This window comes from Festucalex cinctus, chromosome 8 (assembly GCF_051991245.1).
Source record: "Festucalex cinctus isolate MCC-2025b chromosome 8, RoL_Fcin_1.0, whole genome shotgun sequence".
Taxonomy (NCBI): domain Eukaryota; kingdom Metazoa; phylum Chordata; class Actinopteri; order Syngnathiformes; family Syngnathidae; genus Festucalex; species Festucalex cinctus.
Window position 1 is genome coordinate 22,548,691 of NC_135418.1, and position 24,453 is coordinate 22,573,143.

A 24,453-nucleotide genomic window follows, 5' to 3' on the forward strand; every position below is an offset into this window, starting at 1 on the left:
TCCACCTCCATTTCCCGCTATATTACATGTAAATCGAATAGTTATGTGTTTATTTTTTTTAATGAATTCTTTTTGGTTTAAAAAATTGATGATTTTTTTTTTAATAGATTCTTGGTTAAAAAAAATAAAAAGTGAAAAAATATTCATATTATATATTTTGACAAATATCGGCATTGGCCATTTTGAAGAATTATATGGCCGATAATAGATCAATTTAAAAAAGTGTTATTTAAATTTTCCGAGATGCTGCTGAGCCTTATTTACATTTTTATTTATCTTTTGAAGACATGTCTACCCATGGAAGATCTCTTATATTTTTGAAAACAAAGATGTTTATTGACTAAGATTTTTTTTTTTTAACTACAATATTTTACAAACCCTAAAAGTTGTTCAATACACATACGCTTATAAAATAAAACAATTTAAGAGCTGGCGTTTGTTTTTTCAAATTATAATGCCAATATTTTCCCTTTATAGTAAAAATGAATATCTGCTCCAAATATCGGTTATCGGTGTCCTTGACGACTACTAATCGGTATCGGTATCTGCCCTGGAAAAAGTTTATCGGTCTATCTCTAATATTGAGTAATATTTCAACTTTTTCCCAGTCAATTAAAAATACTCTGTGTAGAGCAAATGTATGACCACATACATCCCACCCACTGTGATTAAGTCTGTAAACATTTACCCCACAAATGCTTATAAGATATAAAAACAACAACAACAAAAATAATACTTTTTTTTTTGCCCATATTTTTTCCTGAAATTTTGCATAGCCACTCACTGGATTACTTGTTAAAAATGATGATTGATTTATGCCGAATGCCATTTAGATTTATACGTGATAAAAGGCCGGAATTGAAACAAGAAAGTGACGAAACACTGTGTAATATATGAATGACAAATATTTACATAGATGTACCTATTCAACATTTATTTCTGTATATGAAAAACTTCACTGATAAGAATTCAAAACAGGGCATACAAGTACTGAAAACAACTTTTGCCAGTTTCTTGAGTCACTTCAAACGAAAACAAACAAATTCAACTGCTAAGTACATATGTGCAGATCATTTCTACAAATTTAAAGTGAAGTCAAAGTGGTAATAGTGATAGTCAAAGTGTGGCCACGACTCTTTAAAAGTGCCACTAATATAAATAAACACGCTGAATGACCACATGAAGGATTAGCACTTAACGTTGACTTTTCCAAGCCCCTCTATAAGTGACCTTCCCATCATTACCATCATTATTAGCGGTCGCCCCGGCAACGGAGAACGGCATCTTACCTTTGAACGGGCTTGGTGGAGGTGGGCGAAGCTCTCCCCTTGCCCCCCCCCCTCACATCACCACACTCTCACCCACACACAGCGCGCTAATATCTCAAAACACCCCTGCTGAGTGAGCATCCACTCAGAGCTGGTGCGTGGAGAAATGAGTCCGTGCTGCGGTTTGCTCGAGGGGGAGATCCACTTGTGAGCCCGTGCGCCACTCGGGGGTGGGGGGGGACGAGGGAGGCGGGAGAGAAAGAGAGAGAGGGAGAGGGAGGGAAGAAGGTGTGTTACTGATAAGAGGAATGCTGGGACGACAGTATGTGATGTGTAAATAGAGGTCTTTTTCATTATTTTGTTAGGGGGTGGTGTTCGATGTTTATCGGTATTTGAATAGTTGAGATTTTCTTATAATTCTTAGCAAGTGTTATATGTCAATGTAGTTGTACGTGCGTTTTCAAAAACATACAAACAAGTGTGTATTTCTTTCTTTTTTTTAAAGACAGTAATTACCATACCAACTGTCGTTTAACCAAGATAATACTTGTTCAAAACTTCAAACAAAACAAAGCAAAGAGAATTACATGTCTATTCATAATAACAAAGCTTAGCTTTTTAAGACGCTAGCTAAATGCTAACGCTAATTAGCATCTATTTTGCATCGCTAAAAACACATTAACCCATTAAGGCCTAAAGTGACAGCCAAAACATGCCTCTAAAACTTAAGGGTGACTTTAGAATCACCCCCAAAAACCTGAAGTTTTCCTGGAAATTCAACAATATTGTCAATGCCTACTAAATAATTGATATCTCAGCTCCTGAAGCAGATATTCACATAATTCCCAAAACATTTGAGAGCTTACACCAGTAGCGTTCACACAAACCTAAGTTTATTATTACTATTGACCTTCAACATTTATTTTGTTAAAAAGTCAGCAAACAACTGTGTCACATCTGCAGGTATATTTACCTTCAACACTGGAGCTCACTGATTCAATTCTATCCCTCGCCGTCGTCAATCACGTTATTTATTTCATAGCTCCCGAGAAACTGCGTCAGCCATGAATGCTCGAAAAAAATTGCAACAAGGCCCACGTCGACCTCGTGTATATTCTGATGCATTTCATCGGTAAAGAGACCCAAGAATTGGTCAAAACAAGACAAAAAATGACAAATCCGCTCTGACGGCTTTAAAGGTAGAAGAGAGCGAGAGCACTCCTGGCTCTAGTGGTAGAAATGCGGTAATGCGCTCCTTAATGGGCTGGATTGGACGCTAATGAGCAGCAACTCATGCAGACAGATATTATAACAACAAAGTCCCATCTGTGGAAAATAAATGCTAAAAAGCTAAAATGCTCCCATAATTTCAAGCTACATATATATCAAAATTAATGGGGAAAAAGTCCTATATTTCTCTGATGTAAATAGTATTTTTTTTTTTTTAGGCACAATTGTTATTTAAAAATATATCATTTCAAAATTAGTGTTAATCATTATATGTCAAATACTGTACAAAACTAGACTAAGTGCAATTTCTGGAGAAATTGCGTGGGAATGCTGAATGCTCAGATTTGAATGCATGTGGAATGCTTATCAAGTCAATTGAGAGATAAATTATGAAATTCTATCAATGCACTTTACCAACTGTGCCACCGAGCAGTATCAGACACTTGGTAATGATAAGTTATATATATGGAAGTGGGCGTGAAAAGTGATACTGTAAATAACTGTCCCATTGAAAATGAATGGGGAAAAGTTGATCTTTAATGTTAAATTGTGCGTGTACTCTAAGTAATGTGGAATCAGACGATATATATACCCCGGGAAACGTCAATTTTTGCAGCTAGTTGAATTTTGAACAGTGTAAATTGGAAGTATGATGTGGGAGTTGTTACGTGGCAAAAAAGTGTGGAGAATAAAAATCACAATAGGTGGGAATGCTTCAAAAAGAACAAACAAATATAAAGCAGTATTACTTTTAACATGACTGTATGACTTTTTTTTTAAATTGTTTTGCTATTTGCCGTCCAAAACTTGTGATGAACTGTAATTTAGTGATAACGGAAACACGGTTAAAATAATGAGAGGCTGACAGACTGACGACTAGTTTGGTTCGGCTTGATATAATGAGGAAAGGGTGACCCTAACGAACAACGGTGCGGCAAAATTTGCTGACACTGAAAATAAATCAATAACCAACATCACAAGACTTTTACCAGCTCCTCTTCCTGTATAAAGATTTTCACTTTTTGAGCGCTCATTGTGGTGGTGGCGGCTTGCAGTGGTTGTGCAACTTCATCATCATACTGACAGATGTGTGGCAAATTTGGCCCGTCACCATTTCATCTTCCCCGCAGACTGGCATGATGAGACCTGATTAAACGCTCTAATTAGCTGATCATCAAGAGTAAGTGCTTGCTCAGATAAGAGCAGATGAGAAACGACCTTCCCGGGGTTGATATCGTATGTTACGATGCAGCGTTCGTTGTATGGCTTGTTGAGACGTGGACGCTGTAAGCTTGATGAGTGATGGCCTACAGCTCAGCGGTGGAGCTTTGCAACAGATTTAATATTTGATGAATGGATTTCATTGAGCAGAGGGGAAGCTTCACCTCAAATATTCATCGTGTTCAGTCCTTTGTTTGACTTTCAATCATGAATAATATATGCGTATATCATTTATATGGGATTTATATGAGGTCAAATGGCCAATTACATGAACTGTTTCCCCCCCCTGCGATTACTGAGAGGCAATATATTAACAATGTTTAATGTACGGTCTGGAAATATACTGTGAAGGCACTTTTGAATATTTTCAATTTCATATAACTCTTAAAGTAAGATGAATGGCTGCCATCAAATTGTTATATTACGAGAAAAATATATTTCAAGCAAATAAAGTCAAAATATTACAAGGATAAAGTCATATTTGGATCCAGAAAAAAATGATGTAATATATTTGAAGAATAGCATTATAGTTGTAGAATAAAAAAATTATATATTACTGGAATAAAATGTGATAATAATAAACTATTCATTCATTAATTCAGTTCTTCTAGAAAAAGAAGTCACAATACAGTATACAAGAATCAAATTTGGTTAATTTAGTAGAAAAAAGTTGTAATATATGCAGAAAATAAAGTCAGATTTGCCACAGGAACATTTTAGTATTACAAAAAAACAAATAAATAAATATATTTTTCCAATATTTTTTGTATCATGAAACTTAAGTAAAGTAGGTTTTTCTAATTCATCATAATTCTGAGAATATACTTTTTTCTTTGTTGAATCGTTTTTGATTTCTTTCTTTTTTTTTCTTTCTTGAAATAGTTGAAATATCTTTTAATATGAGAATAAAATCTAACTTTAAAATACTCATGAGAAACTCATAATATGAGAATACATTTTTATTTTTATTTTAATATGAACTATTATTTTTTAATATTACAAGAACAATATTTCCAAACAAAAAAAAAGTTATCCATATATGGTATGAAAGAGTTCAATTTTTCTCATCTAAAACCTGTTACATTTTTTTTTTATTGTAATGGCTAATGGTATTTTCATTAATTTCAATGAGTAGGAAAAAATTATGAAGCCTTGTGTCATTAGGGCTGCTATTTTCGAGACGTGAGCTGGCCAAGTTGGTTGTTGCAATGATGAGTCAGGAAATTTACTGGCTGCAAAAAGATTCACCCTGTATATGCCCAAATTGGAATTAAAAATTGATTTTGTCTGAAAGATAAGCCTTTTCTCTCCATTTTGCCACTTAACTCAAAAATGACAAAACGTTAGTTAGCACACTCGAGTTCTCAGATGATTTTCTGATAACATAACTTCTGCGCTTTCATTTTTAACTACATTGTCCTTTTAAAATAAGGCCTCATGTAACCATGTCATCACAAATTACTTTAAGGGGGGAGAAAAGTCATCAAAAGCTGCTTTCTTCTTGCCGACTAATGCGTTTCTACTCAATGTGAGTGCTTTCAAAGAGTCTCTCTCGCTTTCTCACTGTTAAAAAATAAAAAATAAAAAAAAACTTTTCTATTTTCTTTTACTCTTCTCCAGCTGCTCTTCTTCTTTCGGCTGTTTTCTTTGCAGCATCATCCGCTCACGTGTCGCTCGTTCCAATTGGTTGTTGTCACAATATCTCACACCACTAATCATGTTTATGGACAGAAACGCTAAAAGCTTTTTAATTAGGATGTTGTTGATGTCTTTGCAAATGTTAAGCTGGGCCAGCTACTACTGAGATTGGATGTGAAATCATTTCATGCGATTATGGATTATTTCTTTGTTAGTTTTGTAGGCTAACTATTTATTCTGCATCATTCTCCAAAGCAAAGCAATCAGTAAGTATGACAAAGCAGCAACAATGTCAATAAGTGAAAAACGGTCAAATATGAGAAGTTGCAATGTTGCAAGGAAAAAAAGATGGAATGTTATGAGACTTTAAAAAAGTTAAAATATTTACGAGGAAAACAAAGTCGGAATGTGCCAAAAGCATTGCAATAATTGTCAAATTAAGTCATGATTTTCTTGAAGTACTATGAGATGAAGACAGAATATTAAAAGAAATAATACGAATGTAATATTTATTAGAAAAATGTAATATGTGAAATAATGAAATGAAAAATACTATTTATTATAAAATTAATATTTTTAAGAGAGACAATAAATATTACAAGAAATAAATTATTTGGTTTTATTTTGTCATGAAACAAAACCAAATAAACAACAACAATAAATAAACAGTCATCTGTAGTCAACATTAATGCAATTTTTTCCCCCCTAATTCTTTTGTGGAATAATCGATTAAATAATCTAGTCTATAAATATTTGACAGTTACAGCCCTAAAGTAACACATTCCGACATTTTTTGTTGGCCAGAGTGGATAAATAGCAAAAGTGTTGATGGGGCCAAGTGAAGGGCGTCATTAACAGTTTACTTGCTCCTCTGCTGATTTACCGCACTCTTTTTAATCGGCCTCACAGAGTTGGTCTATTAAGCAGGCCCGTAGTGGCATATAAAGCTTAAATGAGGTCACGCCACTGATGGACTACGGAGCAAGCGCCCTCCTTCCGCCCTCCATCAATCAGGAGCCAAAACAGTGCCGCAAACATGGATGACCACACAGTGGGAAAATGCGTGAGCGCGCATAATCACAATTTGAATCGCAACGCTTCTATAGCGATAGCAACACAAGTCATGATATTGCTTTGGACACTTGGCTGCTATCTTGCTGAATGTTAGCATGCAAATTTGTAGCATGTTAGCAGTTGATCAATAATTATTTGAAATCTGACTGAATTAAGTCCTCTTTTTCATGTGTTAATATCAGTTTCAGTGTTTATTTGAAGTACAAAAATTGGGCCCTGATGTAAAATCCTATCAATCTGCTGTAGCATGATGCTACAAAGCATGATGAAAAAATCCCTATCAATCAGATTAATCACATTCCATCTTGCTCACAAACTATTTGGAATGCAACCTGAATGAAGGCCATGGTACTTAGCATACATCTCTTAGCATGTTAGCATTGTGTCAGGTTTCATTTGAAATATGGCCTGACTTTAGTGTATCATGTTAAATCTTTAGTTTCTCCTTAGACTGCTATCTTGCTATATGTAAGCATGCCAATTGTTAGCGTTAGCATTTTATACATTTTTTTTTTTTTTAAATCTGAATTAGCCATCTGTTCTCTGGTTGCTTTCTTGCTATAGTTAGCATATCAACTCTTAGCATTTTAATATATCAATTCTCATTACTTTGCTACCTGAAAAATCCTTAGCCTTTTCCGTTGGTTATCTTGCTATGTTACATGTTAGCATCACTTCTAATTTCATTCAAAATCCGACATGTTTGGAGGGTGTTTTGTAAAACTCTTATTTCTCTTCCTTGATGCTTTCGGTACTTATCTTGCTGTATGTTAGATGTTAGCATGCTAACGGTTAGCATGTTAGCTGTTATTTCAAGAATTTTGATTTTGTTGGGGCCAAAGTAGTTTTAGCAACAGCTACTGGGTAATAGGTAGTGCTTACAAATTGATTAAAATCTTGAAAAAACAAACAAACAAACAAAACAAAAATATTCAGCCATCTATAGTTTTGTCAGGTGGTGTAGTGAACGCCCAAGAGTGTAATTTCATGCTGTAAAAAGAAATACAATAATACCAAAATAAATGTAGCTTGAGACCCCAATATTATTCATTCCGCTCTCCAACGTCTCCTCACATTGTGGCAGCACTAATCTCCTTCATCTTAATGGCATCCGCACACCGCCAAGGCAGGGGGGTGGCGCACACAATCGATCCGTTTGCCTTTCGTTATCGCACTGGAAACTTTCGCTCACCAAACACCTGCCCCTCCAACCTTCCCTTCTCGCCCTCCTCCTCGTCCTCCATCAGATTATTAAGATGGCCTTACATGCTCTGTTGTCGCCTCATCTTACAATACACCTAGAATATGAATGTGTGTAGATGCTTGCACCAAGACTTTCAGGACGGCTCCTATCATGCGTGGTGATTTCCATCAATTATTTTTCGAAATGCGGTTTCATTTCATGAGTAAAGTTCTAAAGGATTAACTCCAGTATTTTTTTCTTTATTTCCACAATGCAAAACAGCAAAAATAAAATAAAATGAAAAAAAGACACAAAAAAAGAGACACAAATCTGAGTTTTTTAGTGTAATAAAAAGAAAAGTTTGAAATTTTATGAGAAAAAGAAATGTGTAATTAAAGGTGGTCATTTTATGAAAACAAAATCATATTAACAGACTAAAAATGAAAAATAAAATGAATATAAGATTATTTTTTTTTACAGACAAAAGTGTTATCGTGAAAATAAAGTTGAAATTTCACAAGGAAAAAGCCCAAATTTTATGAGAATAAAATTGTAATATCCTCCTGACTATCAGGAAAAAAACAAACAAACAAAAACATTGTCCAATCATGTTTATTTTTATATTCCCCAATCCTTGTGAAGTAACTGGAATACTGCAAAAGAAATTTTTGAAGAAAAAAAAAGTTTTATTTTTAAGCTATGATGTGTCCACTACAGAGGACTTTTTTTTTTAAACTTAAATGCTAGGCTCAAATACAGTTAAAATAATTCGAAGAGTACTTTAATGTGTTCTTAAGAGTCTTATAGAACACATGCTAACATTTAAAGCCTAAATTTGTTCAATAAAAAGTGTTATACACTTACTTTTCCTCTTCCCTAAAAAATGCTTGCGCTGAGGGAAGCCATTTTCTTTTATGATGTAATCAAAGGTAGCAATGCCCCACCCCTACACATTTGGTATCATTGGAAAGCTAGTTAATTCAACCGTATGCACTGGGTGGGAGATATTCAGGTTTCAAAATGTCCACTGCAAAGGACAAATTTGAATTGCTGGTACTCAGGAGGTTACTAATTGAATATTTTTTTTAGAAGAAAAGTCACTATTCTACAATATGAGAAAAGTAACTAGAGAGAGAACGTATTGCAAAGGAAATTTTATGTGAATAAAATCAGAATATTATTAACAAAATTAAGTCAGTTTTTTTGGGAGGCCGAAGGTCCAATACTACTACCAAAAAAAAAAAAAAACTTTTACAAGAATCTAATGAGTGACAAGGAATATTTTGAAGGAGGAAAAAGTCAGACTTCTATGAGGAAAAATGTTGAGGTACAAGGCAAAAGGTTGTCATGGTATGAGAATAAAATTGTAATTAAACAAAATAAAGTCTTGTTTTTTAGTATGTGAAAATATGAGAATAATCTACGAGAAAAAAAGTTGTCATTTCAAGAGAAAATTTGGTCATTTTAGAACTGCCTCCTTACAGGGTGAGTTTAATTTCACTATAAGCAACTTTTTCTTCTTATAATGTGCTATACAATATTAAAATATGATGATTTATTTTATTTTATTAATTTTTTTAAATACTGAAACCGAACTCTTTGCTTGTTTGGTAGAAATGAGTGTTTTTCCTAAATTTATGTTGTTGTTGTGTGTCCGCGCCTAATGAGCGACGGTGGCAGGCTGTAATTGTTGGTAGCCCCCCAGCGGGGGGTTTAATTGGACAGGCAGTGTGGAATATACAACCTGGCGACTGGCCCCGTCGACTCATAATGGGGTGCAACCGGGCGGCGGTGTGGCCAACTAATCAAAACGGGACTGGGCCTGCTTGGCCAGCCGTGACCGGAATACTGAGTGGGCATCTGGGCCAAGCCGCTCCGCATCAGTGACTCGGCGGGGAAGGCGGAGGAGCGGCTATCGGGGCGTATCGTTATATGGCCGTGACCCTGCAGCACCTGCAGCACAGTTCATTATTAGCACGGCCACGGATGGACGGCTATAATGTAGGTGAAGCCGTGATGGATATGTTCTACCTCACTTTTACAAGACTTGTTTTGAAGTGCAACATGTTGTTCGATGATGAGAACTTCACTGTGCTATTATCACTTGAGGGTTTGCCTCAACATGATGACAAACTATACAGACACACAGTGGTGGGCGCATATTTCATATTTGGGCCTTTAATGGAGACTAGTTACCATACCTATATACCGCAACTATTAGGTCATAGTTAATGAAACCATCAATATGCCTATTATTGTTGTGTCGGAGGGAGTAGATTCTGACCTCTCAGTATGCCAAAGGGCAATTTCAAACTCGAATATCTAGTGCAGGTCATGACCCCGTGAAACACTTTGCAGTTCACTGAACATAAGGCATCAGTTATTGACAAATTCTCAACTGATTTTCAATAAGTTACCCAATATGAAACAGTTGGAAGTCACTCTTAAAAAAATAAAATAAATAAATATAATAATAATAATAATAAATCAAAAACATGAAGAGGCGTGAATGATCGATTTTCTTTTCTACTTCAAACTCCTCCAACAATAGACTAAATTAAAGATTAAAATTAATCCTCTAAATGAAGTAAATACTGTACTGTTTCATAGCATAGAAGCAAAGCAAGTGTATTCCGTTGAGGAGTAACTTGATTTATGTCCCAAAGGAATGTGTCGCTAAAATCACTTTCAGTGACAACCAGTTATTTTTTATTAATCTTTTCATTGAGCAAATTCATCGGGTTCAGGCACCCAGCAATATAAAAATATATTAAACATGGTAATCCATAAAAACACTCTATTCTAGAAGTTAGCAAAGGAAAAATAGTTTGTTTGTTTGTTTGTTTGTTTTTAATGTTATTTTTACTGTTTATCATGTATTGTAATTTCCTTGTTTAAAAACAAAAAGCGATGGCCTGGAGTGCCCTCTGCTGTTTAGAAAGTTTCGATTAAACGCGCGTCTGCCGCTTTAAGGCACAGCAAAGGATGATGGGTAGACACACTATTAGCCAATCAAATGGCTGGGTTTTCGCGTTGCTATGGCGATGGTGACGGGGCGGTGGTTTGAACGGCGTAAAAAAAAAGAAAAAGAATGGCGTCACTTCTAAACACGGAAGAAAATTACGCGATTTGGATGTCGTATTGTACAAAAATGTGATATCATTAGAGTGAAACGACGTTTGTTTTAATAACGTAATTTACATTAATCGACCAGTCCTGTGAAAATAAGGAAAGCAGTTAAGGTAAGTGGTTAAAAGTGCATTTTGAAGTGGTGAAAAGGAGTTGTAAGTCTGTGGAAATGTACACCCTACAACATGGAGCTATGGTAAAGTTTTCATTTGCATTTGTTTGTTTTCTTTTGTAGGAAAGGAAAAATATTTTTAAGGCTGTGCGATACGACATAGAAAACTCATCATAGTGTTCATGTCAAATGTCATTTTGAATTCTAAACGAGTTTTGCACTTTTTTTTTTTTTTCTTCTTTTTTTTTCCGTCTGGGATTTGCTTAATTTCTCCTGGCACCAAACAAGCATTGAAATGGTTTGTACCCCAACAACTTCCGCAGAAATAAAAATACATAAAAAGTGTTTTTCCTTACAGAAAAATTTCCTTTTGAAGAATTCTCCTTATATTCAAAATATGCATGTAAACGTGAACCTCAATATATCAATAGTTTCAAGTGTAAACCCCCCCCCCCCCCCCCCCCCCAAAAAACAAAAAAAAAAGGTGAAAATCTTTACAATAAGGTTGTATGTGCTTGTGCCCCCACCCGGCCATTTTGCCACTTGCTGTCGACTGAAAATGACATCATTGCTCAGACCATTTTGTATGGATATAAATTAAAATACATTTCTCAATACATTATAGCGAGTTGTATTTTTATTTTATTACATTTCCTGAAACACAAAATCAAGCCAAACTCCTACTGTGCACTGGGTAATATAAAGTAATTAAAAGTCTGAATACAATTAAAACATCCGGTTAGAGACCGCTCACATTAGCCCGTCTGTTATGCTCTGAATTTAAAATACTAATAATCTGTAATATCCCTCTCAGATATGTGTGATCGACAAACGGGCAGTCAAGGTTCCATCTCGTCACCATCTTTGGCTCCTGAACCATCATCAGAAATATCACCACTGAGAGATGATGACAACGATGATAGTGGGCCTTCGGCTGTTAAGTCATGCCTTGCGCGTCACAACAAAGAGCGGGTGAGCAAAGCATGTGATGTCATTAAAGAAGTATACCAAATGGGTTGTTTTCCCTCAAAAATCATAAACAATATCGTTCATAGATGCTCGCTGACGGTGGTGATGGATTGAGTTCCTACTTCAGTCACTAAAAAACGTTTAAAATGCTTACATTTTATATATATATTTATTTATTTTTTTTAACAACAGAAGGGTGCTCGAGTCACATTTCAGAACGTTGAACACACGGTTGAACCGTCATCAGACAGCAGCCATAGTCTGCGGCCGTTACTTGGATATGACTGGATAGCAGGTACTCATCTTTGTTGGCTTTAGTATTACGCATAGTTGTCAGGTTTAAAGAAAGACTGTTGTGCATGTTCCCAGGTCTCTTAATCCTACTTGCATGAGCAAAGACAAAAGCAAACTCCCATAGAGAAAGAAACCATGCATTTTCACACATGAGCGCAGCACTTCATATCTATGTGGCGGTGTTGTTACCCTTTAAGAAAACGGTTATCTGAACACAAATGCAGCCACACTTGTAGACAGCATAATGGTTCTAAACGACTAATATAACAGCTCTACCGAGAGCTGATTCTCCAGTACAGTCAGTACAGTGTATGTTTGTCTGTTTGATACTGCCCCCAGGTGGCTAAACCAGGGTATGCACAAAATGGGAGCATACTGGGCATTGAAGGAGAAAGTTTTTGTCTCCTTTCAGGATAAATAAGACGTCCATTTTGGAAAATTGAATGTTAAGACTTTTGAAGGACCTGCTAATACTTTGGTTTGTTGCTGTTCAGGTGTCCTTGATGTGGAAAAGTCCCTGCAAAACCGTTCGGATGAGTTCTACAAAGAACTGCAAGATTTTCGAGTGCAAAATGAAAGCGAGTGCTTGCACCAGCCCCAACCAAAGTGAGTTTCTTACACCACAGCCGCTGTTTGTGGTGTTGTCATGATCCTCACCTGGAACTGATCGTCACACGGTTCTCCTCATAGATTTTCCCCACATAAGCAGTCGGTCCTGTCAATGTTTGCAGACACCGATAGCCGGATTGGCGACATAGAACATCAGTGTAAGATCTTTTTGCTGCTATGACGACTGATGTGTCCAGGGTGCTAATAATGCTAATCCATGCTACTGTTTATCCAGGCACCTATTTGTATAGGCTGAATAGTAGACTGTTCGCCGTCCCTGTTCCCCCTGATGAATGTTGTCCCGTGTGCCGAAAGCCAAAATCCTCACACCCCCACACAAAAGACAAACCAGCTCTCGTCAGGTAACAACAGTGGAAAGGGCGGTTGCATATGGTAGATTTTATAAACTAGCTTGGAATGTGTGGTCAATTATTCAGGGTCAGCATCCCTCGAGCCACACTGCTACCACCTTACGACTACAAACCACATCGCCGCAGCAGTTTCGATCCGGCCGACAGTTTGGGGTTACCCTCTGTAAGTAACACGTATTATTTAACACGATTAGCTGCTTCATGTTTCGCGCCTGCTGTTATTTGCAGCATTGCCTCTTGGGCTGGTCCAACATTGTTCGGAGTTACTTACGCCCGCCCAGCAACCTTGACCTGCGAAGTCACCTGGATAAGCAACCAGAGGTGAGGCCCGATACAATTCAAGAAGTGGTACATCTGTGCAATGTAAAGATAATCTTTTTTTTTTTTTCTTCCAGGATCAAGTGTCCAGCTTCCAATATTGTTAAAATATTATTATAAAAAAATATAGTGCGGGAGTTCTTATTCTGTTGGCCCGTCACCATTTCCAGCACTTGTCGCTCAAAAAACGAACTGCATCTTCAAGTAACAGCTGACCAACCCTCAAATGTATTTTTTTTTTTTTTTTTTAATATATATTTTTATTTGGGTCGACTCGTGAGTGAGCTGCCAATAGTGGGGCACATGTAGACAAACAACCATTCATACACAAAACCATATTTGCGGACATTTTTGAGTCTTCAATGAACCTAGCATGCATTTGGAATGTGGGAGGAATTCAAGCACAGAAAAAATATGTAAGCTCCACACTGGAGGGCCCGAGCCATGTTTTGAACACAACCTCTCATCTGACGCACCGTGCTGCCTCAAAAGTTGATTTTAGAAGAAATTATAAATGCTATGTATTCATGCATATCAAGTGATGTCAAATAAACATGCTGATCATTTTTGTGCACAGTAAAGTTTATATAAAAACGGCACGCAATTGTAGTGTTACAAACTGTACCTTTGTGTTACTTCCCTTCCCCTAGCTGAGCTGGTCGTAACAGCAAGTCGGACATGGATTAGCTATAGCACAGAGGTAACAGCTGGACATAATTCAGTACAATTACTTGCGTAAAAAATGACTGATAAAAGTACTCATTCAAATAATTACTCAAGTAAAAGCAGAGGTGGGTGAGTCAATGAATTTTGAGCATCCGTCATTCGGCAGTCAACAGTCAGTACCATCTTCCGTCATCGACAGTCCGTCAATATCTGAAGTTCAACGGCATCGTAATCATCAATTCATCATTTGACATGCATTGGCGCGCCGCCATCATTGACGGGCTGACAGACTTTCCGCCCATTTTATAACAGGCTCGCATTAAACTTCATGCTTTAAGCAATGAAGCAGCTAAGTAAAATACAGGGTTTATAATTGTGAAGAAGTAAGTCATTGTGCATTTTAGACATAATTTGAATTGAAATGCAGTATGTCAAATGGAGATCATTGATTGGTTAGAATATGCAAATCCATGCAAAGAGCTACGCTGGGAGCTGACGTCGCGTCGACAGCTTGGTAACCGTATCCATAAAATAAAATAAAACGTCTATGCACGCCGCTGGTTACGCCACTGTGGAACGGAAGACTTAAAAAAAAAAAAAAAAAGCAAACTATTTTTACACCTTGCGTTTCTTTGCACATTTCACAATAGCAAGTCGCGTCATTTTGAAACTGTTGCCAGGATGCTGTTTTTGTCTTTTGTGAGGTAAAAAATGAAGGAAGTCTTTGTCGACAGTCTACAGATAAAGGAACATGCATTTTGTGTGTGTGTATGTGTGACAAAGTTGTAAGAATGTATTGTCAGCAAAAAATTACTTAAAAGTGTAGGAGGGGAATTTTTTATTTTTTATTTTCCAATCTTCATAGCACAGCAAATATGTAACTGGAGCAAACCATCCTTTGTATTGTGATAATGTGATTAGTCTGTATAAGGAGACAATATTGGCTCGTTTTGATCGGGATCTTCACTGTAAAATGTGCTGTTAGTTCTTCATGATAGTGGTTTTGCGGTTTTCGCATTCGGCAAGATGACTTTAAGGGAGGCGCATCAGCTGGAGAGATTTTTTTTTTTTAACTGCTCATTTAATTGAACCACAAATCAAATGGTAACTGTAAATGACCTTATTAAAATATGAAGAGGAAGATCAAGTGGATTTACTCCCCATTACACCAGTTGCTATTTGCAGAAATTGCCATTTTGATTTAAAAGGTTCAAGTGACTAATGTTAACATCCATCCATTTTCTTGACAGTTTATTCCTCACAAAAGTCGCGTGGGTGCTGGAGCCTATCTCAGCTGGCTTTGGGCAGTAGGCGGTGTACACCCTGAACTGGTTGCCAGCCAATCGCAGGGCACACAGAGACAAACAACCATCCACACTCACAAGCACACCTAGAGACAATTCGGAGCACCCAATTAACCTGCCATGCATGTCTTTGGAACGTGGGAGGAGGCCGGAGTACCCGGAGAAAACCCACGCAGGCACGGGGAGAACATGCAAACTCCAGCCAGGAAGGCCGGAGCCTGGACTCGAACTCGAGTCCTCAGTACTGGGAGGCGGACGTGCTAACCAGTCAGCTGCCCAGTAATGTTAACATGTTTTTCTAAAAAAATAAAATAAACGAGGAAGTGATTACTTTCATGGCAAAACTCTAGAAATCAAACAAAAAACAGTCCTACTTTCCAACAAATTGAAAATGAATTCAACATCATCTTCATGGTGCACCGAACAAGTCAATCGCTGAATGCTGCTGGCACACCCCGACACCGAGTTATCATCAGTGGTCTCATTAGGAGCATACCTAGACTTTGTAGGGAGTGTATACAGGTACTGTTCCTGGAGACCATAGACACCTCCGAGCCACGTTGAGTTCTCTTCAGACTGTGATCTCATTTTCCTGGTGTAGGAGGAGATCTCGGGAGAATACATGGACTTTGTAGGGGGTGCATACAGGTACGTGGAGGCCATTCAGACTTCTCAGCCACTTTGAGTTCTTTTGAGCCTTTTGGTCTAAATTTTCCCACAGGAGATCTCTTCTGGAGCATGCACCTTTGTAGGGAGAGTTCAGGTATGTGATTTTTTTTATTTATTTATTTTTTTTCTGTGATGAAAATATAGTTGACTAAAGACTGTGCTAAAATCTATGGACATTTTAATGATAGTGTCTCGACTAAAACTAGAATGAAAATGTTGACAGTTTTTGTTAACTACAATTGTCTTAAACTAAAATATTATAATCGACTAGACAAAATAGACAAAATGTGATTTAAAAACCAACGAGCACGATTGAAGCTACTAAAACTTGACACTGTATTGTAAACGTGTTTCATTTTTACCATCTGCTCAACTCGGGTGTGTGGGTTGTGGGGTAATCACACACGAGACTGGGTGCTTGCGAGAAGCAGCCTTATTTCCTTCCTCCAGTCAATCGCTTCAAGGAACTCGCTGATGTTTTTTTGTTTTTTTTAGCACCGCTTTGTCATCTTCAGTCTTCTGACGGGTCACGATGAAGGACGTACTCTTGCTGATGGTGATGCTGCTGGTCGTGCACACTTTCAAGGTTCGTTGTGTTTATTTGGATGTCTGTCTTTGCAAGCTTATTTGGAGCATTTGTGTACATAGACTTTGCTTAACTTTTTGGATTTGTTAAATGAGGTATTTTTTGCCTTTCAAGTTAAATTAATCATGAAGATGTTTTTGGATTTCTTTAATGCTGCACGGGTCCACTTTAAAGTTATGAATACACTTGCTTATCTTTTAAATATGGAGAAAAAAAAATGCACTCCTTAAGTCGAGGTCTTCTCGGTTGCTTCCTCCGTTTCCTGTCACGCGATCATTTCTTTGCTGCGGTCAGCATATTGTCTTGTGAACTAAATGTGTTTCAGTGTTAATTTGTTGTGGTGCAAGTTAGCAAATATGGTCACAAGCATTTTTCCTGAGATGGTGGAGATAAAACAGTCGCTCTGCCTCCTCAGGTGGAGAACAAAGGCCGCCTCTGTGGAAGATGGTGTGCTCCTGTTTCAAGCCCCTCCCTTGTCATTTGTTAGTTTTACATCAAAGCATGATGGAAGAATGAGTTTATTTGAGGGCAGGCGTACCTTCTCAACTGCACTTAAAGAGTACCCTCTTTGGGGAATTCTAGTATTTTTATTTTTTTTTAAGTACACATGCCATATTGATTTTTTAATTGCTTTTATATTTAAAAAAATAGTTGGCTCTGTAAATTATGCTATAAGTAAAAAGTATAAGTGCATATGCTCAAATACTACGCTAGCACGAAAGGAGGACTTTGACATATTCTGAAAAAGATTCTTCTCCCCATTTGCCCCACGGTTTAAATTGTGCCATTCATGTGTTGTATTGATTACCCTTGCAAGAGCAAAAACAAAATATTTCTTGGTACTTTATTTGTATTTTAAAAACTCATTTGCTCCCAATAACGTGTAAATATGTTTTTTTTTTTTTTTATATGTTGTAAGTGTCCCAAAGACGTATTTATACATTTTTTTGTTGTTGTTGGTTTTTTTATGCTAGAGCATACAGAAGGCTTTAATGCAGCCTCTCAACTGCAAAGAACGGTTGCAGAAATGGTAGTTATTACACAAACGGCCAGCAGGTGGCAGAAGAGCAAAGGAGAGCAACCAGGGCCATGTAGAAAAAAAGCTCAATTACTTACAATTTTAAAAAGATTTGTGAAAACTGATTAAACTTAGCTCTCTTCTAATGCTAATTGCTGCAAAATGGAAACAGAAACATACTTTTTTTTCCTGATGAAAGAAGAGACTTTAATCTTTCTTTTGGTGGGAGTCAATGAGTTAATGACCAAATTGTCCAGCCTTGGTGGAAATCTGCTCTCTACAGCTAAGTTACAGTTTTGTCCTTTTTTAGCAGGTTTTGTCGCTGCCCTACCGTGCAGAGTCGGGTAAAAAGTGCAACAACCCGGCTCAAGAATACTTGTTGGAGGCTTTGGGCCTATGCTGCAAAAAGTGTCCCCCTGGTAAGTTTTGGAATGTGTTCCTCAGGTAACGAACACACACGTGAAAACAAATTGTAAAGCAATATGACAAGCTACGAGATGATAAAAGTTTTTTTCTGCAATGATCTTGTATAGCGGGTTGATTTTTATCAAAATTCAGATTACAATTTTTTTCTTAGTAAGTCTGATTTCACACACTTGTAAATATACATCCATCCATCCATTCATTTTCTTGACCGCTTATTCCTCACAAGGGTCACGGGGGGTGCTGGAGCCTATCTCAGCTGGCTTTGGGCAGGGGACACCCTGGACTGGTTGCCAACCAATCGCAGGGCACACAGAGACGAACAACCATCCACACTCACAAGCACAATTGCGGAGCACCCAATTAACCTGCCATGCATGTCTTTGGAATGTGGGAGGAGACCGGAGTACCCGGAGAAGACCCACGCGGGCACGGGGAGAACATGCAAACTCCACCCAGGAAGGCCGGAGCCTGGACTCAAATCCTCAGAACTGGGAGGCGGACGTGCTAACCACTCACCCACTGTGCCGCCCTGTAAATTTACAAATATACGGGGCCGGGCGAATTTGTTGGCTGCATGATGTCACTCCCGCCGCAACATGACAGCACGCACGGACACTGTCTGTCCAGAGAAACGTTCCGCTGTTGACAAAACAAACACAAAATGGCAAAATACAGGCTGGGGTGGGGGCTTAGGAAAAAATCACCACCACACATTAACAGAAGCCCAGAGGTGTAGATTGAGAGGGCGTTCATGGGTATACATACGTGTGAAAACGGAAGACCCCTCCTTTAAGTATTCAATATGGGGGGGGGGGGGGGGGGGATTGGACGTATTTTTCTATATCTACTGTATAAAAGTACTGTATCTCGTTATAATTTTTTACCAAATAGTTTTCACTATTGTATTTTTCTTTGGTAATTGGTGGAAGAAGTCACATTAGCAACACTTTTATCAGAACTTGATTGAAAAGATGTTTTTGACTGTTACATTGGCAGCCAAATCATAATACTAATCAATAGTCAAAAACACAATAAAACGCAGTGAATTTTGGTCTTTTCATTTGCAGGACGGCGGCTGATGCACGAGTGCAACAGAACTTCAGAGAGCGTTTGTGAGCCATGTGAAAGCGAGCAGTACATGGAGAGCTGGAACTACGCGCCAAACTGCTTCCCTTGCGCCAAATGCAAAGCACGTGAGTAGCTACAACGTAGTTGTTTACTTCCTTATCGAGTATTTTATCCTGTTTTTCTGCGTACAAGACAAAGGCCTGCAGTTTGCCAACGCCTGCTCCCCCACTGCCATGTCCAAGTGTGCGTGTCGACCCGGCATGTACTGCATCATGGAATCTGATGAGCAGCACTGCAGTGCCTGTCAACACCACACGTCCTGCAAAGCTGGTTATGGAGTCGCCGTGCCAGGTGTCACAATTCTCACCATTTTCTTATGCATTACAAAAAACATCATTTCATACAGGAAGCTTATTAAAAATATGATCGAGCTAGCCATGGGTTAACAGTTAACTCATTTACTCCCAGACATTTTCACTGATGCAAACCCCCTTCGCTTCCTGCTGTTTTCATGGATTTTGACTGATTTTGATTTGATTCATCAGGGGAAAAAAGTATATTTTTATCTATCTATTTCCGTTTTGCAGCAATTAGCATTACAATATAGCTCAGTTTCATCATTATTCACAAATTTGTTTAAAACTGTGGGGAAAACAGCTTGTTGCAACATGGCCCTGGTTGATCTCCTGTGCTCTGCTGGCCGTTTTTGTAATAGCTACCATTGCTTCAACCGTTATCTTCAGTTCAGGGGCTGCATCAAAGCCTTCTGTATGCTCTAGCAGAAAAACAACAACAACATAAAATGTATAAATATGTCTTTGGTCCACTGGTAATATTTAAAATAGAACGTATTAATACGTCTTTGGGAGCAAATGAGTTAAAAGTGACCCGGCCCTGAATGTAATATTTTCTTCTTCTTGGGCTGGTGTTTTGTGTGTGTGTGTGTGTGTGTGTGGGGGGGGGGTGACAAAAAATATTGGGAATCACTGCTCTATATTGAGATGTATCACTTGATCATACTTCCTTTTCCTACTACTTCTCTTTTTTCTTCATTTTTTTACTTCCTTTACTGTACTACTTTTCTGTCTAGACAATTTTTGGTGGTATCTTGAGGAATCTTTGGCATCTTCATCTTGTGGCATCTTGTGAAAGAGAGCACCAAAAACCAAAATACAATTATTATTATTATTATTATTATTTAATTCCTGAGATGTTTAAATAGTATCATCCAAATTACTGTATATTTATTATCTTTACCAGTTTGTCTAAAATGCTTGAAAAAATGCAATGAAAAAAAAATGTTTTTAAAAATTATCGTGAATTAACAAATTTGAAGATATGAAAAATAATATGTAAATATTGGAAACGTGTCCGTAGGATGATGCAATTCCACGCCAGCGAACCTTGCAGATTGGATGTTGTGTTTTGCTTTCCAGGAACGGCTGACTCAAACGTCAAGTGCAAACGGTGCCCTAACGGGACGTTCTCCAACACGTCCTCCGCAACGCAGCCTTGTCGGCCTCATACAAAGTGAGCGAAGTGGCCCCTTGGCTGTGTGTGACTGTTTCGCAGCTTGCTTATCAGACTTGTTTTGTGCGTAGCTGTCACGGGAGGCCCGTGTTAAGAGAAGGCACTTCGACGGCAGATACGCTTTGCAAGATTGGCCCACTGCCACTCGCGCAGACAAGCGGTCATGGCAACGAGACTCCGACGACGAGCCCAACCGGCGTGGTCTCCGGAGGGACTGTGGACTCTTTCCTTCAACCGGCTGTTTTGGAGGGCTCGTCATCATCGTCATCGTTGACAAAAAGCCCGGGATCTGACGGCGACCTGGGTGCGCAACCACGTGAGCCCTAAACTGTGAAAATGTCATTTGAAGGGGCCTTTTTAAAAAAAAAATTTAAATCACAATGCAATTGATCAAATAATACATATGTACACCAAGGTTTAGCAGTTTAGCTAACGCTAATCTGTGCATCCAACAAAACTCAATGCAGCTCTGCTTACCATTTGGCTTTGGTAGTGTTGCAGGCTGAACGGGGTTCTGAATCGTCACCTGGCCAATTTTCCGCTTGTCCCCTTGTAATCATCCTGTTTCTGTTGACCTCAGTTGTAGCCGTTGCCAGTATTGTCGCGACAGTCATGTTCTTCATCATCATCGCCATCGTTCTGCTGGTCCTTTATAAGACCACCTGGACCAAAGGTATGTGCTTTTTCTTTGCCTTGCTTGTGTTTTCTTATGAAGGGTACTATTGATGACAAAGAGGAAAAGTTGTAATAGCAATCAATTACCACATTATTGATACAAGCTTCTGGCTTGAGTATTATACAATACTGAAGTGTGGAACGGCAGCTTTTTTTTATTTTTTATTTTTAAGAACATGTAATGATCGAATGCAGAATGGGAATTTATTGTCACATAGGGAAAGTTGTGCTGTGCTGCTGTTGAAAACTGTGATATGGCCAATGCAATTAACTTAATTTTATTTTTATTTTTAAATGGCCGTTTAAAGGGATACTTTACTTATTTAGCCATTTTTAGCAGTCAAACATTAATATTTTGCCTATAATAAATTGGATATTGTCATTATTTTTCATGTACAATTAGTACCTTTAAAAACACATTTAGCAACTTGCTGTCGACTGAAAATGACATCACAAGGGCTCAGGTAACCAATCACAGCTCAGCTTGTGAATGTCACATGACCAAACCTAGAAAACAAGTGAGCTGTGATTGGTTACCTGAGCCCTTGTGATGTCATTTTCAGTCGACAGCAAGTTGCAAAATGTGTTTTTAAACGTACTATTTGTACGTGAAAAATAATGAAAGTATCAAATTAATTATAGACAAAATATGAACTTTTTTTATTGCTATAATGGACTAAATAAGTCAAGTATCCCTTTAAATACAGTTCAGTTAAACTTTTAAATACAATAGCCAAGTATATTTTGAGGTGGTAAAACTTGTGGAAAAACTTTTGAGAACCACTAAATTATAAAAACTAAATTAAAGAAAATTAAAACACATTGCAAACAAATTGTTAGAGATTAAATACAAACATTTAATAAGGTAGTTTTTATTTAATTACTAGTATAATATTTAACATCTTTTATCATCCTATATTTAAGCACAGTGTATTTTTTTAACTGCATATTTTTTAAATGGTGTACAATTATATTAAATATACTGTGTATGAATAAAAACTGCCTTTCTATGAACACTTTGATTTACTGCATTTTAATGTCAGCCAATTTGCTAGTGCTTCGAGAGCCAATTATATATTGAGGTGGCACTTTGTGGGAATATTTTGAGAACCATGAAAACTTTTGAGAACCGCTGGAAAAAAACCAAAAAAACTCTGAAAATACCTTTAAAAAAAATAAAATAATAATAATTAAAAAACAATTTTTAAAGGACTTAAAATCATTAAAAATTTGGGAAATGATAAAACAATGAAAACAAAGAATTTAAAAATAAATAAAAATAAACGTGAAAAAAATGGAAAACAATTTGCATCTATCAAAGGAATAAAATTACAGTAGAAACACACTTACAGTAAATGATTAAAAAATATATTGTATTAAAAATCTGTTTTTAAAGAACTAAAAAGTGATAATAAAAAAACAGTTTATAAAAAGTGGTTAGCCATCTAGTTGCAGTTTCTGCATTCAGCGCTTCTTTAGCCAGAGAATAAGTTTACATACATACATTTTTGTTAATATACGTGTTACACTGGCAAAACTTTCACACCTTTCCTTATTTTACAAATGATCTGCTGTCCCTGTCAGGCACTGCGAACTTGCGTCCCAAAGACACCGCGATTGGAAACCTTGAGAGTGGCGATGAAGTGAGTCATCATCATCTCGTGGCTTATTTTGTAGCACCCCTAAAGCATTCAGATGCTGATTCCCTCCCCCCTGCTACAGGTCAAAACTCTGCGCACTTCCTTTGCGGCCAACTCGCCAGGTGAGCAACGACGCCTGCTTCAGAGTACGGAGGTCAGTTGCGATTCCAGCCACTGCGGCGGCGACGGCACTGGCTCTTCGCACAGCAGCCAGGAGTCCATTGGAGCCCTGCTGTCCACCCTAGCCCTTGGCCACCCTCAGCATTCACCATCAGGGTCCAGCGTACATTCGTGCAGCGTCAGCCCCACGAGCGTCGGCCCGCACGTCAACGTCAATATCACGGTCAATATAGGAGACGGAGGCTCAGCCTCACCACCAAGAGATTCGGAGCTCTGCCTTGGACAGGAGGAAGAGTCCTTCAGTATCCCAAAACAGGAAGCGGGAAAAGAGTTTCCTGAGCAGGAGAGTGCAGAATAAAATGCATAAACATCTCCTAAGGTCATGGGATTTGATCACACCCATAATTGGGTCTACAAGTAAATGGATTTTTTTTTTTCCCATCTTGTGATCAAGGTCCGTAAAGGGCAGACTAAAGAGACTACACTTCTCTTTGCATATATACGGTATAAATGAACTACTACTTGGATGGATTTATTGTATTAAACGGATACCTGAAGTCTTTTTTCATAATGTTCAATCTACAGCACTGTGAATGGGCATTTTTACATCACTTTGTCTTATTTTGGTGAATATGTCAAGTTACAATAAATAAATAAATAATAAATAAAAATCCCAAGGATCAAGAATTAGACATTTTTACAGCATATTTCCTGCCACGGTGAAATCAGCTTATTTTCAGGTCGGCTCTCCCTCTGCATCTCAAGACAGTAAAAAGTGAAACCATTTTTTTTGTGAGGAACTGACACATCACCACTAAACAACTTCAACTTCACCAAGCAAACAGTTAAGTGTTAGAAGTGTTCACTTTTTGCCCACAAATGATTCCATTGCAACATGACGTCACCAAACGCAAATATCCTATCACAGTTGGGTGCAAAGTACAGAATGGCTTGCTCACAGACGCGTTTTCAGAATTAGACCCATAACTAATGATTTAGTTGTTTCGGTTCACAAACGAGAGTCAACTATGTGAATACAAAAAACAAAAAAAAAACAACAAAGTAAAAACATTTGGTAAGAAAATGCTGCCACTTGCTGGATGAAAGCAGAAACAGCAGCCTTTTTGACTCATAATATGCATGAAATACGTTCAATTTCTCATTTTACATCTCAACCCAAGTGCCTTAAAAGTTAAACCGTTGCTTCGATGTAGTAAATTACAGTTCGCTTACTATGTTTATTTTTATTTTTTTACCTGTAAAACCGAAGACGAGAACCTGGAGGAAATTTGGAATGTTCAACCATTTGGGGGTGGTAGTAGAATATAGTTGGAA

At 37.7% G+C, this 24,453-nt stretch overlaps 3 protein-coding genes across 7 annotated transcripts in view; 2 read left to right on the plus strand and 1 right to left on the minus strand.

Annotated features, from left to right (window-relative positions):
• The window catches only part of mmel1 (membrane metallo-endopeptidase-like 1), a 17,275-nt gene extending 15,917 nt beyond the window's left edge, over window positions 1-1,358 (minus strand). The window contains exon 1 of the mRNA XM_077529505.1: window positions 1,290-1,358. The gene's annotated coding sequence lies outside the window, so the exon portion shown is untranslated. The remainder of the gene's footprint in view (window positions 1-1,289) is intronic.
• miip (migration and invasion inhibitory protein) overlaps window positions 1-14,040 on the plus strand; it is a 24,372-nt gene extending 10,332 nt beyond the window's left edge. For 2 of the 3 annotated variants that reach the window (XM_077529508.1, XM_077529506.1), the window contains 8 exons: window positions 11,670-11,827; window positions 12,017-12,119; window positions 12,613-12,724; window positions 12,809-12,885; window positions 12,963-13,089; window positions 13,165-13,261; window positions 13,327-13,419; window positions 13,494-14,040. In XM_077529508.1, the coding sequence (XP_077385634.1) occupies window positions 11,672-11,827; window positions 12,017-12,119; window positions 12,613-12,724; window positions 12,809-12,885; window positions 12,963-13,089; window positions 13,165-13,261; window positions 13,327-13,419; window positions 13,494-13,523 (795 nt within the window). In that variant the 5' untranslated portion in view covers window positions 11,670-11,671 and the 3' untranslated portion in view covers window positions 13,524-14,040. Of the gene's footprint in view, window positions 1-10,671; window positions 10,857-11,669; window positions 11,828-12,016; window positions 12,120-12,612; window positions 12,725-12,808; window positions 12,886-12,962; window positions 13,090-13,164; window positions 13,262-13,326; window positions 13,420-13,493 lie in introns of those variants that run through there. The other variant, XM_077529507.1, reaches the window with a different exon arrangement.
• A 1,653-nt stretch (window positions 14,041-15,693) lies between these two features.
• Window positions 15,694-23,805, plus strand: tnfrsf1b (tumor necrosis factor receptor superfamily, member 1B). Of its 3 annotated transcripts, none has more exons than XM_077529738.1 (10): window positions 15,694-16,149; window positions 16,551-16,641; window positions 17,970-18,078; window positions 19,153-19,278; window positions 19,346-19,504; window positions 20,590-20,683; window positions 20,755-20,999; window positions 21,264-21,356; window positions 22,943-23,001; window positions 23,081-23,805. In XM_077529738.1, exons 2-10 carry the CDS (start codon window positions 16,588-16,590, stop codon window positions 23,474-23,476), a joined length of 1,335 nt encoding a protein of 444 aa, XP_077385864.1. In that variant the 5' UTR covers window positions 15,694-16,149; window positions 16,551-16,587; the 3' UTR covers window positions 23,477-23,805. The 3 variants fall into 3 exon arrangements, with proteins under 3 accessions (XP_077385864.1, XP_077385866.1, XP_077385865.1); XM_077529740.1 differs by having other exon boundaries at window positions 20,755-20,987; XM_077529739.1 differs by having other exon boundaries at window positions 17,973-18,078.
• Window positions 23,806-24,453: the final 648 nt, after the last annotated feature.